The 15,262-nt window shown below is 39.2% G+C and overlaps 1 protein-coding gene across 1 annotated transcript; it reads right to left on the bottom strand.

Moving 5' to 3' along the window:
* Positions 1-4,369: 4,369 nt before the first annotated feature.
* LOC124524874 (olfactory receptor 7A17-like) lies at positions 4,370-5,314 on the bottom strand. Its single transcript, XM_047097296.1, has one exon. It carries the CDS (start codon positions 5,300-5,302, stop codon positions 4,370-4,372), a length of 933 nt encoding a protein of 310 aa, XP_046953252.1. The 5' UTR covers positions 5,303-5,314.
* Between the last annotated feature and the right edge of the window lie 9,948 nt (positions 5,315-15,262).

The raw sequence follows: 15,262 nt of genomic DNA, 5'->3' as shown, positions 1-15,262 counted from the left end.
CTGTGTGAGATCCACGTGTAGGTGCTTCTAGGTCTTATCCACCAGGAATCTATCTTCCTTGCACGTATTTTTGAAAGAGTAGTATTTCACTCACTCTTCGGGCGGTGAAAGATTCTACACTTGAGTTTTTAAATAGAAGGGCTCTTGAGGGATATTAAATAATATATGAAAAGGAAGATTTTGTGGTAGGCGGAATAAGGGCCTCCAAAAGATTCATCTTGAAGAACGTTTGAAAATGTTAGCTTACGTGGCAGGGTAATTAAGATAGCAGATGGCGTAAAGCTCTGAATCATTATCTGAGGATAAGAATATCAGCCTGGTTGGGGGCGCCTGGGTGGCTAGGCTGGTTAAGTGTCTGACTCTTGGTTTTGGCTCAGGTCACAATCTCATGAACTGTGAGGTTGAGCCCTGCATCAGACTTCTTGCTGACATTGTGCAGCCTGCTTGGGATTCTCCCTTTCCCTCTCTTTCTGCCCCCACCCTCCACACTGCGCTCTCTGTCTCTCCCTCTCTTTCAAAATAAAGAAATAAACTTAAAAATAAAGAAGCTTAAAAAAAAAGGAAGAAGATAAGCTTGGATTATCCACACTGGTCTGGTGTAATCACAACGGTCCTCTAAATGTGGAAGAAAAGGAAGAAACATGGAGTCAGAGAGACATTGGAAAGTACTGTTCTGTTGGTTTCCAAGATGGAGGAAAGGCTGTGAGGTAAGAATTGTGGGCCCTGTAGACTGTGGAGCAGGGAAAGAGGCTGTTCTCCTCTGGAGCATCCATGAAGATCGCCACCCATGGACATCATTATTGTAGCCCAGTGAGATCCCTTTCATGCTTCTGATCTCTAGAACTTTCAGAGAATTATTTGTCTTGAGACATTAGTATGACAACAGCAAAAGGAATCTAATCCAGATATTTATCCAATAAGATATTGTTCACAGGAACTGCGTTTGAACTTCTCAAATCATTCACTTAACTTTCCTTGGGCCAAGGTATCAAGTGTTGAAATCCCACATTGAGTAGAGACATAGAGTTCATTTGGAAGTATTTGGTCCACTGCATAAATGTAAATATGGTTCTGATTTTGAGGTCTTTGTGGCATTAAGATAGGAAGAGTGATTCATTATTTAAAAATAATTACCCAAGGGGTGCCTGGGTGGCTTAGTCGGTTAAGCGTTGGACTTCAGCTGAGGTCATGATCTCACGGTTTGTGAGTTCAAGCCCTGAGTCAGGCTCTGTGCTGACAGCTCAGAGCCTGGAGCCTGCCTTGGATTCTGTGTCTCCTTCTCTCTCTGCCCCTCCCATGCTCATGCTCTGTCTCTATCTCTCAATAATAAGTAAATGTTAAAAAAATTAAAAAAAAAATCACCCTAAGTTTTTTTTTAAATTAAGTCACTCATGCTACTTTAAAACTTTGTGTCCAGGGGGTCCTGGGTGGCTCAGTGAGTTAAGCGTCCGACTCTTGATTTTGGCTCAGCTCATGATCTCACGGTTTGTGGGACCGAGCCCCATGTTGGGCTCCACACTGACAGCAGAGGGTCTGCTTGGGATTCTCTCTCTCCCTTTTTCTCTGCCCCTCCCTCTCTCTCTCTAAATAAACTTTAAACATAACTAAATAATTTTTTTGTGTACAAAATACTACATTCTTTCAATTTCACATTGATATAAACATTCCTTTTCATTTCAATATTCTGCAACTTTCTCTCAAGTTTCCTTTCAACATACTAGGTGGGCTTATAAATGAGTCTGTGTATATGTGCACATATGTGGGTGAGTGTGTTTATTTGAAAGATGCATGCGTGTGCACACACTCATGTACATACACAACCTCTTCACTCTTAAATGTTTTCTTTGGAGTTGACTCGATGTATCCAACACTTTATTTAGTCCCACAACATTCATTTCAAGTTCCATGTTACTTTCAGAAATTGACCTTCAGATGAATTGCATTTTTAATAATAACATAAAAATGCAGATGAAGCTTACTGTGCATCTCCTCAAGTTCTTACAAATTGACCCATGCAGTATGCACTCTTAATTCAAGTATGGCTCCTTTAACTTAGCAAATTGTACATTTAAAATATGTGTAGTTTAGGGGCACCTGGGTGGCTCAGTTGGTTGGGCCTCTGACTCTTGATTTCTGCTTGGGTCATGATCCCAGGATTGTGGGATCAAGCCCCATGCTGGGCTTTATGCTGAGTGTGGAGCCTGCTTAAAATTCTCTCTGTCTCTCTCCCTCTCTCTCTCTCTCTCTGTCCCCTCCGCCCTTTGCTCCCTGCTTGCATTCTCTTTCCTTTTAAAACAATAAACATTAAAAAATTAAAATATGTGTAGTTTATGGTATGTAATTATATTCCAATAAATTAGTTAGGATTTAAAATTCTAATGGTATGTGACACACATTGGATCAAGAGTACATGTAGCTGAGTCCCACCTGACAGGTGGGACAAATGTCTTATAACTGGGAAGAAGGCAGAGTGTCATATATGGATATAGAAGTAGCAAAATTAAATTAAGGCAATTTACATTTGATAAACTATTTCTTCCATAAACGATAAGATTAACCTACATATACAAATGGAGTAAATATCATGTATTAGTTGAAGAAGGAAGTGAACTACAGCTCCACACACCTTTGTGGATGATCTTTAGAAATACAAAAGGGGCTCCTGGGTGGCTCAGTTGGTTGAGCATCTGGTGCTTGATTTCTGTTTAGGTCGTGATCCCAGGGTCACGGGATCAAGCCCCACATTGGGCTTCATGCTAATCATGGAGTTTGCTTGGAATTCTCTCTCTCTCTCCCTCTGCCCCTCTCCCCTGCTTGCATGGTTTCTCTCTCTCTAAAATAAAAAGAAATTTCTTTTTATAAAAAAAAGAGAAAGAAATGCAATGTAGAAACTGTTAAGCAGTTCAGAAGAGATCAGAACAACTCCCCACAAGACAATCCCATATTATTGCCAATTATAAAGGCATTATAGTAAAACACGTGTTTTCAAGAATGGCTTGTTTCACAATGGCTTGATACAATTGCTTGTATCCTAGCAAACAGGTATATAATTATAAAAGCCACCAGAACTGAGAGAAATTATAATAATCTACATCTTCCCATTCTAGGCATTTGTGCTGATATTTGGGGACAGAATTCATTAGCACTCTGCTATTAAAATTTCTTTCAATGACCTGATTAAAAAGAGACTTTATTAGGGTTCCATCCAGGTAACCAAGAGAGGTTGGAAGGGCATACCTCTTTGCACCAAAGTTGTGACCTGAATCATATGGCTGGACAGGAATTCAATCTCTTTAATGAGTCATCTTTTGATCATGAGGATATATATGTCTGATGTATAATGGATGATATCGATATCGTTCAACCAGAAGCCCATTTCATGGTTATGGCAAAATTTAGAAAAGAGGAGATATTTCATTCAGAGCAGTGGAAAGAGTCCTATTTGTATGTAGCAGAAAGAGGAAGGTGATTCAGTAAAAACACCATAAATATGCCAACCAATTCTTCACTCCAGTGGAAAAAACCCAAGTCTTGTACAAGGACACCAAACTCCATACTTCAATAGGTAGACGGGCTGTGTGAAATGAAATATTTTGCTCAGTAATACAAAGTATAATTTCAATTTTTCTTCATTATATGTAAGATCTTCCCTGGATCAAAGACCATATGAAGTTTATTTATTGAAATATATGTTTCTGTGTAGATGCCACAGGGAGACGTGTATTTGGTAATATTTGTCAATCACTGTGGTAGCATATACCTGCATAGGACCACATGATTATAATAAGGAGAATGGAACCCAATGGCTTACCATAAGATGAACTATAAGTTAGTCTACGTTGTCAGAATGACAAGTCAAGACAGTGATGTACAAAATATTGATGTGCACAAGTGAAAAACTGCAGTCTCATACTTTCCTGTATTATAAAATTATACAAATAGCCTTGGTTATCAAAAGTAGTTTTTTTCTCTATGAATAATATAACTCATGACTATCCTTGTAGTAAAACAGGAGAAAAATTACTTGGGATGGTATATGTTGTTTGAGTAGAAATTATTCTTCAGAAATCCATGTTACCCCATGACATAAATGGGAATTTACAAATATTTTTGATCAAGGCTAGAAAAAACTTTGAAAAAGTAGGGATTGGACAAAGAGGAGACTGTATGTCAGACAGAGCAGAAGCTTAATAAAATGGGTTATTTAAATTGTATGGAGAAGCTGAATTCAAATAAATGGAAATGCCAGGAAATAAACAGGAGGAGCACATTCTACTTCCACAATCTTATCAAGGGATAACAATTCCTGGCTCTGAGGCTTTGAGCCCTGCAATCATGGGCACATCTTTAGCCCCAGGAAGATTGGTCCTTACATTGCTGGAATCCCAACGATTCTTTTCAGAGCCCTCTTTATGTCTCTGTTCCTCAGGCTGTAGATGAAGGGGTTCAGCATGGGCGTGACCACCGTGTACATCACCGAGGCTGTTGTACTTGAGTGGGAACTCTGGGTAGCAACAGAGCTAAGGTACACTCCGAGGCCTGTACAACAAAATAAGGAGACAACCGAGAGGTGAGATGCACAGGTGGAAAATGCCTTATACTTGCCCTGAGCTGATGAGATCCCACGTATGGAGGAGACTATCTTAGAGTAAGAGTAAAGGATCCCAGCCAAGGGAGCACCACCGAGGAGCACAGTTGCAAAATACATTACCGTGTCATTAAGAAAGGTCTCAGAACAGGAAAGCCTGAGGACCTGATTGAGTTCACAAAAAAAATGGGGGATTTCCATGCCTGTGCAGAAGGACAGTGGCAGCACCATTAAGGTTTGTAACAGTGAGTTCAGAACACTGATGATCCAGGATACCAGAACAAGCAATCCACAGAGCTGGGGGCTCATGATGATGGTGTATTGCAGGGGGTGACAGATGGCCACAAATCGGTCATAGGCCATTGCAGACAGGATAAGGTCATCCAACTCTGCACAAAGTATGAAAAAATACATCTGGCTGATGCAGCCTGCATAGGTTATGACCTTGCTGTGGGTCTGGATGTTCAGAAGCATCTTCGGGATGGTGGTGGAGGTGAAGCAGATGTCTACAAAGGACAGGTTGGCCAGGAAGAAGTACATGGGCATGTGGAGGTGGGAGTCAGAGTTTACGGCCAGGATGATGAGCAGGTTTCCAAACACAGTGATCAGGTACATGGAGAGGAAAAGCCCAAATATGAGGGGCTGCAGTTCTGGTTCCTCTGAAAATCCCAGAAGAAGAAACTCTGAAATTTGTGTATCATTGCCTAGTTCCATGTGGTGGAGTTGACTACTATGGAAGAAAAAAAGTAACGTGATTAATTTTCAAGCAAATAGGTTTTGTTAACTTATTGCCCTTTATTTCTTTTTTATTTTTTAAAGTTTTTATTTAAATTCCAGTGGGTGATGGGCATTGAGGAGGGCACCTGTTGGGATGAGCACTGGGTGTTGTATGGAAACCAACTTGACAATAAATTTCAGATTAAAAAAAAGAAAATAAAAATAAAAAAGTAAAAAAACAAAAACAAAAATAAATTCCAGTTAGTTAACATACAGTGTAATATTAGTTTCAGGTGTACAATACAGTGATTCAACACTTCTATACATCACCTAGTGCTCTATACATCAAGAGGGTGCTCCTTAATTACCCCCATCAACTATTTTACCCACACACCCCTACCTCCCCTCTGGTAAGTTTGTTCTCTATAAGAGAGTGTGTTTCTTGATTTGTCTCTCTCTCCCATTTTCACCTTTGCTCATTTGTTTTGTTTCTTAAATTCCACATACAAGTGAAATCATATGGTATTTGTTTTTCTCTGACATCTCACTTAGCATAATACGTCCTAGTTCCATCCATGTCATTGCAAATGGGCAAGTTTTCATTCTTCCTGATGGCTGTATTCCATTGTATATATATACCACAGCTTCTTTCTCTGTTCATCAGCCAATGGATACTTGGGCTATTTCCATAATTTGTAAATAATGCTGCTATAAACATCTGGGTACATGTATCCCTTTGAATTTTTATTTTTGTATTCTTTAGGTAAATACCTAGTAGTGTGACTGCTGGGCCATAGGGTAGTTCTTTTTTTTAACTTTCTGAGGAATCTTCATACTGTTTTCCATAGGACTGCACCAGTTTGCCTTCCCACCAATAGTGTGAAAGGGTTCCCCTTTCTCTACATCCCCACCAACATCTGCTGTTTCCTGTGTTAAGTTTAGCCATTCTGACAGGGGTAAAGTGTTTTGATTTGCATTTTCCTGATGATGAGTGATGTTGAGCATCTTTTCTTGTGTCTGTTAGCCATCTGGATGTCTTCTTTGCAAAAATGTCTATTCATGTCTTCTGCCCATTTTTAAACTAGATTATTTGTTTTTTGGCCAAATATCCATTGACTGATGAATGGATAAGGAAGATGTGGTACACACGCGCGCGAGCGCACACACACACACACACACACACACTATTACTCAGCCATAAAAAAGAAGGAAAAGTGAAATCTTGCCATTTGCAATGATGTGGATGGAGCTAGAGAGTATTATGCTGAACAAAATAAGTCAGAGAAAGACAAATATCATATGATTTCACTGATATGTGGAATTTATGAAATAAACTAAATGAACATGGCGGGGGAAGAGGCAAACCAAGAAACAGACTCTTAACTCTAGAGAACAAACTGAGTGTTGCTGGAGGGGTGGGGGGATGGGTTAAATAGGGGATGAGGACTAAGGAGGGCACCTGTGATGAGCAGGTATGTAAGTGTTGTATGTAAATGTTGAATCACTAAATTCTACACCTCAAACTAGTATTACACTGTATGTTAACTAGCTGGAATTTGAATAAGAACTTGGAGAAAAAAAAAGAAAAATCCATACAATCCAAGTCCATACAGCCCCATGTCAGATGGTGACAGGTGCTGTGAAGGAAAAAAAGTGGGCATAAAAAGGAGTGGATGGGGAGGGCTCTTTTTTTAAATAGGTGTTTAGGAAGACTGCAAAGAAGGTGACACTTTAACAGAGGCTTCCAGAAAGATTTAGCAGGAGGCAGGACGATATTGGGGGAAGCGTGTGCCCTGCAGGGAAAACAGAGCCAAGACGCTGGAGAAGGCGTTTAGTCCAGATATTCAAATCTCACAATGAAGTCAGCATGGGGAGGGAATGAATAGGGATGAGAGGTGTTGGCAGAGAATGCTGAGGGGCAAGGTGGCTCTCCCACCACTGTTGAAACTTCAAGACACAGGGAGTCCTTCCTTCCATGGTGTGCTTGGCATTTTATTAATTTTGTTCTAAGGTATTCTGTGAATTGAGATAGATCCCTTCCTTATTTCCGTCTATGCTTAACATCCTGGCATTTAAGGGTCACATAATGGAGTATATGAACTCATTGCCCTGAGGACTGCTTGTACCCCACAACACACACTGCACACACACGAGCACACAAAAATACAGAGTGCACTATGGCCTTCGGGCACTGCATTACTATCACGCTTTTGTCACCCCCAGCCATCATAATTCTAAAAGAAATGATACAAGGCAAACTCAACATAAGATTATCTTTACCCTAAAGAATGCGTAAATAATACCTAAATTCTAGTTAGTAAGCTTCCCATGGACATGTAAACATCAGGCTTCATTTTAATTTAATCATCATGTGTCCTGTATTTAAATAAACATAAAAAAGCAGTTCCAAAAACACAGACAGGAAAGAAATGGACACAGGGGAAAAAAAGGTCTAATAAGCTCCAATTGTCCCTGAGAGACTGTGATGAGGAGAAAGCTTCCCTGATTCTGGCAGCATTCCAGCCCCAGTTACATACCCTTGATGCCAAGAATAATTAACAAAGCTGGAAAAAAAAAAAAAAAAAAACCAGTGTGTCTTAACAAGAAATGGGTGGAATTTTTTTTTTTTTTTACTATTTTTATGATTGAATATTCCTCTAGAAAAATGTGCAAAGGGAATAAACCTGAGTATGACAAAAGAAATTATACAATGTATAACAACCAAAGGGGATTTTTCAAAATGCAATAACAAAAGAGTTTTCCCAATGATCTTAAGTGCAAAACTTTTGGAATCAGAAAACCAGGTTTTGAATGTTAGACCTACCACATATAAGCTGTTTGAACTTGGGAAAGACAATGAATCCATTCCAGATGTGAATATCCTTACTCAAATAGTGGGGATAGCACTGTCCATCCTCCTAAGGTGGTAGACAGCGTTAGTCAGTGTATGTAAAAAACTTACAATAGTTTCTTCTCGTTAGTAAATGAATGATCGCCACTGGTGAAGAGATTGGCTGAGTTTTTTCTTCTACCTTGAACAAATGTCTTCCTGGTTTCCACATCTCTCGGTAATGAAGAATCACAAAGTAAAGCTTATTAGCATACCCCCTTTTGCATATTAAATATAATTTAATATGCAAATATTTGATGTAAAAGATGATGCTGAGAAATGCGTGTCTCAAGAAGTGTTGTTGCAAGGAAACAGCTACCTCCATAGCTCTGGGTCTTTCTATAAATACAGAACGTGCTCAAAAGCACCACGTCTTAAAAAGCTCATGGCACATGCCTCTAAGCCTAATACTCTGTTTTCCTACTCCCCTTAGCTGCAAAACTCCTTGGGTATGTTCTAATTTCACCGGAACCACTTTATACCCCTCCCCCCATTCCTTCCTCAGTTTCATCCAACTGGACTTCTGTTCCCATCACTCATTGTCAACAATGATCCCTGTATTGCTGAGTCCAATGGATGCTTCTCTTTTGGACATATTACATAAATTAATTATTAATGAGTTTGCCTGGTCTCAGGGGACCTCAGGTAAAAGAGCTCAGGTTCCATTTTCTAGAACCTTTCTGGAAATACTTGCTGAGCTCTCGGACTCACCTGGAGGGAGTCTATAAGATGAAAGTCTCCATGTGGAGGTCCAGATTCCTCCATGGATGGTTGATCATGGAGACCAAAGCTCTGTTCCCAGACAGGACAGCAGGAAGGAGTGAAGCATTAGTCCCTTCTCCCCTAGACTTGGGAGCCCCAAACCAACAACCATGTTCTGGCCAATCCAAGGTTTCACATGCTGAGGTTCTGCAGTGGAGGAGATATTTATAGCTCCCTATGTCTGCTCATTAGACACTGTTGCCATTGTTACTATCACCTGGGAGCACATCATTTCCCCATGGGCCACTGGAGTGGACAGAAAGGAAAAGTTTCCTGTTGATACTCTGTTCTTGGGAGATCAGATTAGAAGTCAGGTGAATCCAGTTTTGTATTACTCACTCTCATGAACTTGCCTGCCTTCCAGAGATCTAACCAGCTTACACTTTACCTTCACCTTGAGCTGATTTTGAATTCATTGAATTGAGGATTTACTTTATCATTTATAGCTTTGAAGTAATTTTAATAAACAAGCCACATGATCCTCTTCATGTATGGTTTTGAAGAAAAAGTCTAAGGACTCACTCTAAAGTCTGAAATAAAGTCTGTGTTTGATTCCTTAATCCGAGAAACCCCTGAGTTGGCCTCAAATATAACCCCGAAAAAGACTTTTAGTAGGCAGAATAACATCCCCCCAAATATTTCCACATTTTAATTAAAGACTCTTGGGCTATGTCTTGTATCATCACAAGCGAGAATTATGTTTGAAAATGGTACCAATATTTCCAGTCAGCTGGCCTTAAGATAAACTTGTTCTGATTATCCAGGTGGGCTCAATAGATCAAAAGGGGCCTCCAAATGTGGAAAAGGGAGGCAGAAGAGTTGGAATCAGAGAGATTTTGAGATGCTATGTTGCTGGCTTTGAAGATAAAGGGAGGGACTGTGAACCAGGGAATACAGGTGGCTTTAGGTCTCCCAGACCTCCTTCTCTGCAGACAGAGTGCTTTTTAGTGCAGGAAGACTTATTTCAGACTTCTGACTTCCAGAACTATTAAAACATAAATTTAATTGTTTTAAGCCAGCAGCATGGTAATTTTTCACAACCACAAAAATGTTTATTTATATATAAGTGCATATGTACTATCTACATTTAATAGGCACAGTTTAATGTATATAAGTATATTCCAATGATATAGTTAAAAGGAAAAAATTCTAGTAGAGCATGGCGGAGGGTAGGATCTAGAGTATTGGTAGCTGATTCATGTCAAACGGGGAGGGGGGGGAAGATCTCTCTTCTAACTAAAAAGAAGGCAAAGTGTCTATATGGATACAGGACCAGTGAAATTAAGTTAAGGCAATTCACATTTGATATGCCTGCTCTAAGTCACTATCAGGTACTGATTTTATATTCAATGTACTCATTCCTAAAGAAAAAAAAGCCCAACATGAGTAGAATAAAGGAAATAATAAAGATCACAGCAGAAATAAATGACACAGAGACTAAAAAAAAATCAGTGGAACAAAGTCAGTGAAACAAGAGCTGGTTCTTTGAAAAAAATAAACAAAATTGACAAACTCTAGGCAAATTAATCAAGAAAAAAGAGAAAGGACCCAAATAAATAAAATCAGAAATGAGAGAGGAGAAGTAACAACTGACACCAGAGAAATACAGAGAATTGTAAGAAAACTATGAAAAATTATATGCCAACAAAGTGGACAACTTAGCAGAAATGAATGAAGTCCTAAAAAACTACAATTTTCCAAAAGGGAACAGGGAAGACATAGAAAATCTGAACAGACCAATTAACAGTGAGAAAATCGAAATGGTAATAAAAAAGCTACCAAAAACTAGAAGTTCAGGACCAGATGGATTCACAGGTGAATTCTACCAGACATTTAAAGAAGAGTTAATATCTATTCTCCTCAAACTCTTCCAAAGAATAGAAGAGGAAGGAAAGCTAAATACATTCTGTGAGGCCCGCATTATCCTGATACCAGAACCAGACAAAGACACCACAAAAAAAGAAAACTATAGGCCAATATCCTTGATGAAGATAGATGCAAAAATCCTCAAGAAAATATCAGCAAACTACCTACAACAATATATTAAAAAGATCATTCACCATGATCACATGTGATTTATTTCAGGGATACAAGGATGTTTCAATATTTGCAAATCAATCAATGTCATACACCACATCAACAAAATGAAGGATAAAAATCATATGATCATCTCGATAGATGCAGAAAAAGCATTTGACAAAATTCAATATTTGTTCATGATAAAAACTCTCAATGAAGTGGGGTTAGTGGGAATGTACCTCAACATAATAAAGGACATATATGAAAAATCCACAGCTAACAAACATCATACTTAATGGTGAAAGCTGAGAGGTTTCTCCCTAGTGTCAGGAACAAGACAAAGATGTCCACTCTCACATAGTATGGTATTCAACATAGTACTGGAAGTCCTAGCCTTAGCAATCAGACAAGAAAAGAAATAAAAGGCATCCACATTGGTAAAGAAGTTAAACTGTCACTATTTGCAGACAACATAATTCTATACACAGAAAATCCAGGAGCACCTGGGTGGCTCAGTTGGTTGAGTGTCTGACTTCCACTTAGGTCATGATCTCATGATTCATGAGTCCGAGCCTGGCATGGAGCTCTGTGATGACAGCTCAGAGTCTGAAGCCTGCTTTGGATTCTATGTCTGCCTCTCTCTCTCTGTCCATTCCCTGCTCACACTCTGTCTGTCTCTCTCAAAAATAAACATTAAAGAATAGAAAATTCAAAAAACTCTACCAAATAATTACTAGAATAAATGAGTTCATTATAGTGCAAGATACAAAACCAATACCCAGTAATCAGTAACATTTCTATACACTAAGAATGAAAGAAAAAAAATATAAAACACAATTGCACCAAAAAGAATAAAATACTTAGGAATAAACTTAACCAAAGAAGTGAAAGACCTATACTCCAAAAACTATAAAACACTGATAAAAGAAATTGAAGATAGCATAAAGAAATGGTAAGATACTCCATGCTCATGGTTGAAAGAATTAATATTGTGAAAATGTCCATATTACCCAAAGCAACCTACAGACTCAGTGCAATCTCTATCAAAATACAACAGTAGTTTTCACAAAACTAGAACAAATGATCTTAAATTTGTATGGAATTATGGAAGGCCCTGAGTATCCAAAGTAATCCTGAGAATGAAGAACAGAGCTGGAGGTATCACAATAGTAGATTTCAAGATATACTCCAAAGCTATAGTTATCAATGCAGTATGGTATTGGTGCAAAAATAGACACATAGGTCAATGGAACAGAATAGAGACTCCAGAAATAAACCCACGATTATATGGTCAATTAATCTATGACAAAAGAGGTGAGAATATGGGGAAAAGACAAGGTTTTTCAATAAATGGTGCTGGGAAAACTGGACAGCTATGTGTAAAACAATGAAATGGGACCACTTTCTTACACCATACACAAAAAGAAGCTAAAAATGGATTAAAGGCCTAAATGTGAGACCTGAAACTATAAAAATCCTAGAAAAGAACACAGGCATTAATTTCTCTGACATCAGCTATAGCAACATTTTCCAGGTAAGTCTCCTAAGACTAGGGAAACAAAAGTAAAAATAAACTGTTAGGACTAAATCAAAATTAGAAGCTTTTACATAGCAAAGGAAACAATAAAACAAAAAAAGGCAACCTAGTGAATGGGAGTGATAAGGGGTTAATATCTAAAATACATAAAGAACTCCTACAACTCAACACCAAAAAACCCAAACACTCCAATTAAAAAATGGGCAGAGGATATGAATAGACATTTCTCTAAAGAAGACATTCAGATAGCCAACAGACACATGAAAAGATGCTCAGCATCACTCATCATCAGGGAAACACAAATCAAAACCACAATGAGATATCACCTCACACCTGTCGGAATGGCTAAAATAAAAAAAACACAAGAAACAACATTTGGTGAGAATGTGGAGAAAAGGCACCCTTAGGCACTGTTGGTGGGAATATGAACTTGTGCAGCCATTCTGGAAAACAGGATGGAGTTTCCTCAAAAAATAGAACTACCTTATGACACAGCAATTGCATTACTATGTATTTATCCAAATGATACAAAAATGCCGATTCAAAGGAGCACATGCACTCCAATATTTATAGCAGCACTATCAACAATAGCCAAATTATGGAAAAAGCCCAAATGTTCGTCAACTGATTAATAGTTAAAGATGTGGTATACATACAGAATGGAATATTACTCAGTGATGATAAAGAATGAAATCTTGCCATTTTCAGCGATGTGGATGGAACTAGAGGGTATTATGCTAAGTGAAATAAGTCAGCCAGAGAAAGACAGGTATCATATGATTTCACTGCTGTGTGGAATTTGAGAAACACAACAGATGAACATAGGGGAAGGAAAGAAAAATAAGATAAAAACAGAGAGGGAGGCAAACCAGAAGAGATTCTTAAATGCAGAGAAGAAGCTGAGGGTTGCTTAAGGGGAGGTGGGTGGGAGAATGAGTTAAGTGGATGATGAGCATTAAGGAAGGTGCTTTTTGGGATGAGCACTGGGTGTCATGTAAGCAATGAATCACTGAGTTCTACTCCTGAAGCCAAGACTATACTGTATGCTAACTAACTTGAATTTAACTAATAATAATAAAAAAATAGAAGTTAGGATGAAGTTTCAGGGAGGATCTTATTTGGGATGGATGTGGTCAGGCAACATAGCCATATCTCTGAATTGGACAAGGGAGATCCAGTCACTCACAGCAGCTCAGAGGCTCACGGGATGGTGTATTTGATGTGCCCACATAAGAGGTTACATGCATGGGAGAGATGTCCACTCCAGGGGAGATGGATCCATTGGTGGAAAGGGAATATGCACCTGACTCCCAAGGTGGACACATGGGGACTGAAATGGCAGAAAAATTTCCTTTATTTATGGTCCCTTGGCTTCTGATAAGCTAAATTGCTTAGAGAATTGAGCCCCACTAAGGGAATACAGGCAATATGGGGCTCTGAGAATTCAGCCTCTGCAGAGCTCACCTGCCGCTCAACAGCCATAGGCTGAAAGCATCCTCACCATGACCCTCCTAGATGTCCAACTAATCCAAAGAAGCAGCTCCTGACCATCCATTTCTTGCCCTTTCTACATCAATTGTCCCTGGAAGGAAGGACCAGTAGAGCCAAATCCATTGAGTGATGCATCTGGGAAAGCCAGAGTAGTCCAGTAAGTACTCCAGAAAAGTGGTGTGGAAGGCAGGAAGGCTTTTCTTAACCATGCCTTTCTTAACCACTGATTCCAAATCCTTCTCATTTCAGTCTGAAGAAGACTCTTCATACCTTCTCAGATCCATTCTTCTCACTTCTCTTCTCCGAGCATCATTCCAGGGCCTCTCTCTTTCTGCAGCAGGAACTGTCCCTCCCTTATGTCTGTTCACCTGTCTCGGGTTCTGCTTTATTCCCAAGTTAGCCTTTCCTCTTGTTTGTGAAGCACTGAATGCGTGAGGCAGCCCCGCAGAGTGAGAAGGGCCTTGAGTTGGAGTCAGGCAGATGTGAGTTGGAATTTCCCCTTTCCATCCAGTGCCTGATAGACCTTGGAAATGTTTCTTCTATTCTGTGTATCTTTTTTCATCAGCACAAGAGAGAGTAGAAGGAGGTGTCACAGTATGCTTATGGGAGGACTGATAATGATGGATCAAGTGTCCAGGACATGGTGCCATCTGAAAAACACCATTTCTTTATTCACTTACTCATTCGCATGACACATTCCAAAAGAATTTTGGGGAAATTACACAATACTTAGGACAAAATGCCTTAAGTGTATATGACAAGAGAAATAACGTGGCTGAAGGAAAGGAGACCCAAACCCAGAGGAATAATTACATGAGTAAGTGAAATATCTACCATGAAATGTTACCATGGGTGCCAAAATTTGGCCCCTGATATGACTGAGAATTCCACTGAAGACAAACGACTCTTTTTGTGCTGTTAGGATTAAATTTGGCTGTATAAATGGAAAGACTAAGAAGAAAAAGTGTTCATATTCAATTAGGGGTATTTGCCTCCCCTCTTCAAGAAGTGGCACGACGACTTTATGCTAACATGAGGAACAAGGGTTCATTCCATCTCTGCTTCCACATCTGTGGTGTGTGGTTTTCCAAGATATGTCAGCTGTGGGGTCATGTGTGAATTCTAGGCAAGGAAGAGATAGAAAAGAGAAAGTCTTCTAAAGAGCACTCCAATATTCCCACTCAATAACTTCTCATACTTTCCACCAACTATCCATGATTGAATGAGAAGGTGGGAAATATAGCATCTTAGCTGAGCG

This window comes from Lynx rufus, unplaced genomic scaffold (genome assembly GCF_022079265.1).
Source record: "Lynx rufus isolate CCGP_SWC_20201006 ecotype Redwood Valley unplaced genomic scaffold, mLynRuf1.p SCAF_4, whole genome shotgun sequence".
Classification (NCBI taxonomy): domain Eukaryota; kingdom Metazoa; phylum Chordata; class Mammalia; order Carnivora; family Felidae; genus Lynx; species Lynx rufus.
Note: the sequence above shows the minus strand (reverse complement) of the source record. Positions and strands in the feature narration are given on the sequence as shown.

Coding starts and splice junctions, on each gene's coding strand:
- LOC124524874 (XM_047097296.1), bottom strand. CDS start 5,302: ATGGAACTAGGCAATGATACACAAATTTCAGAGTTTCTTCTTCTGGGA.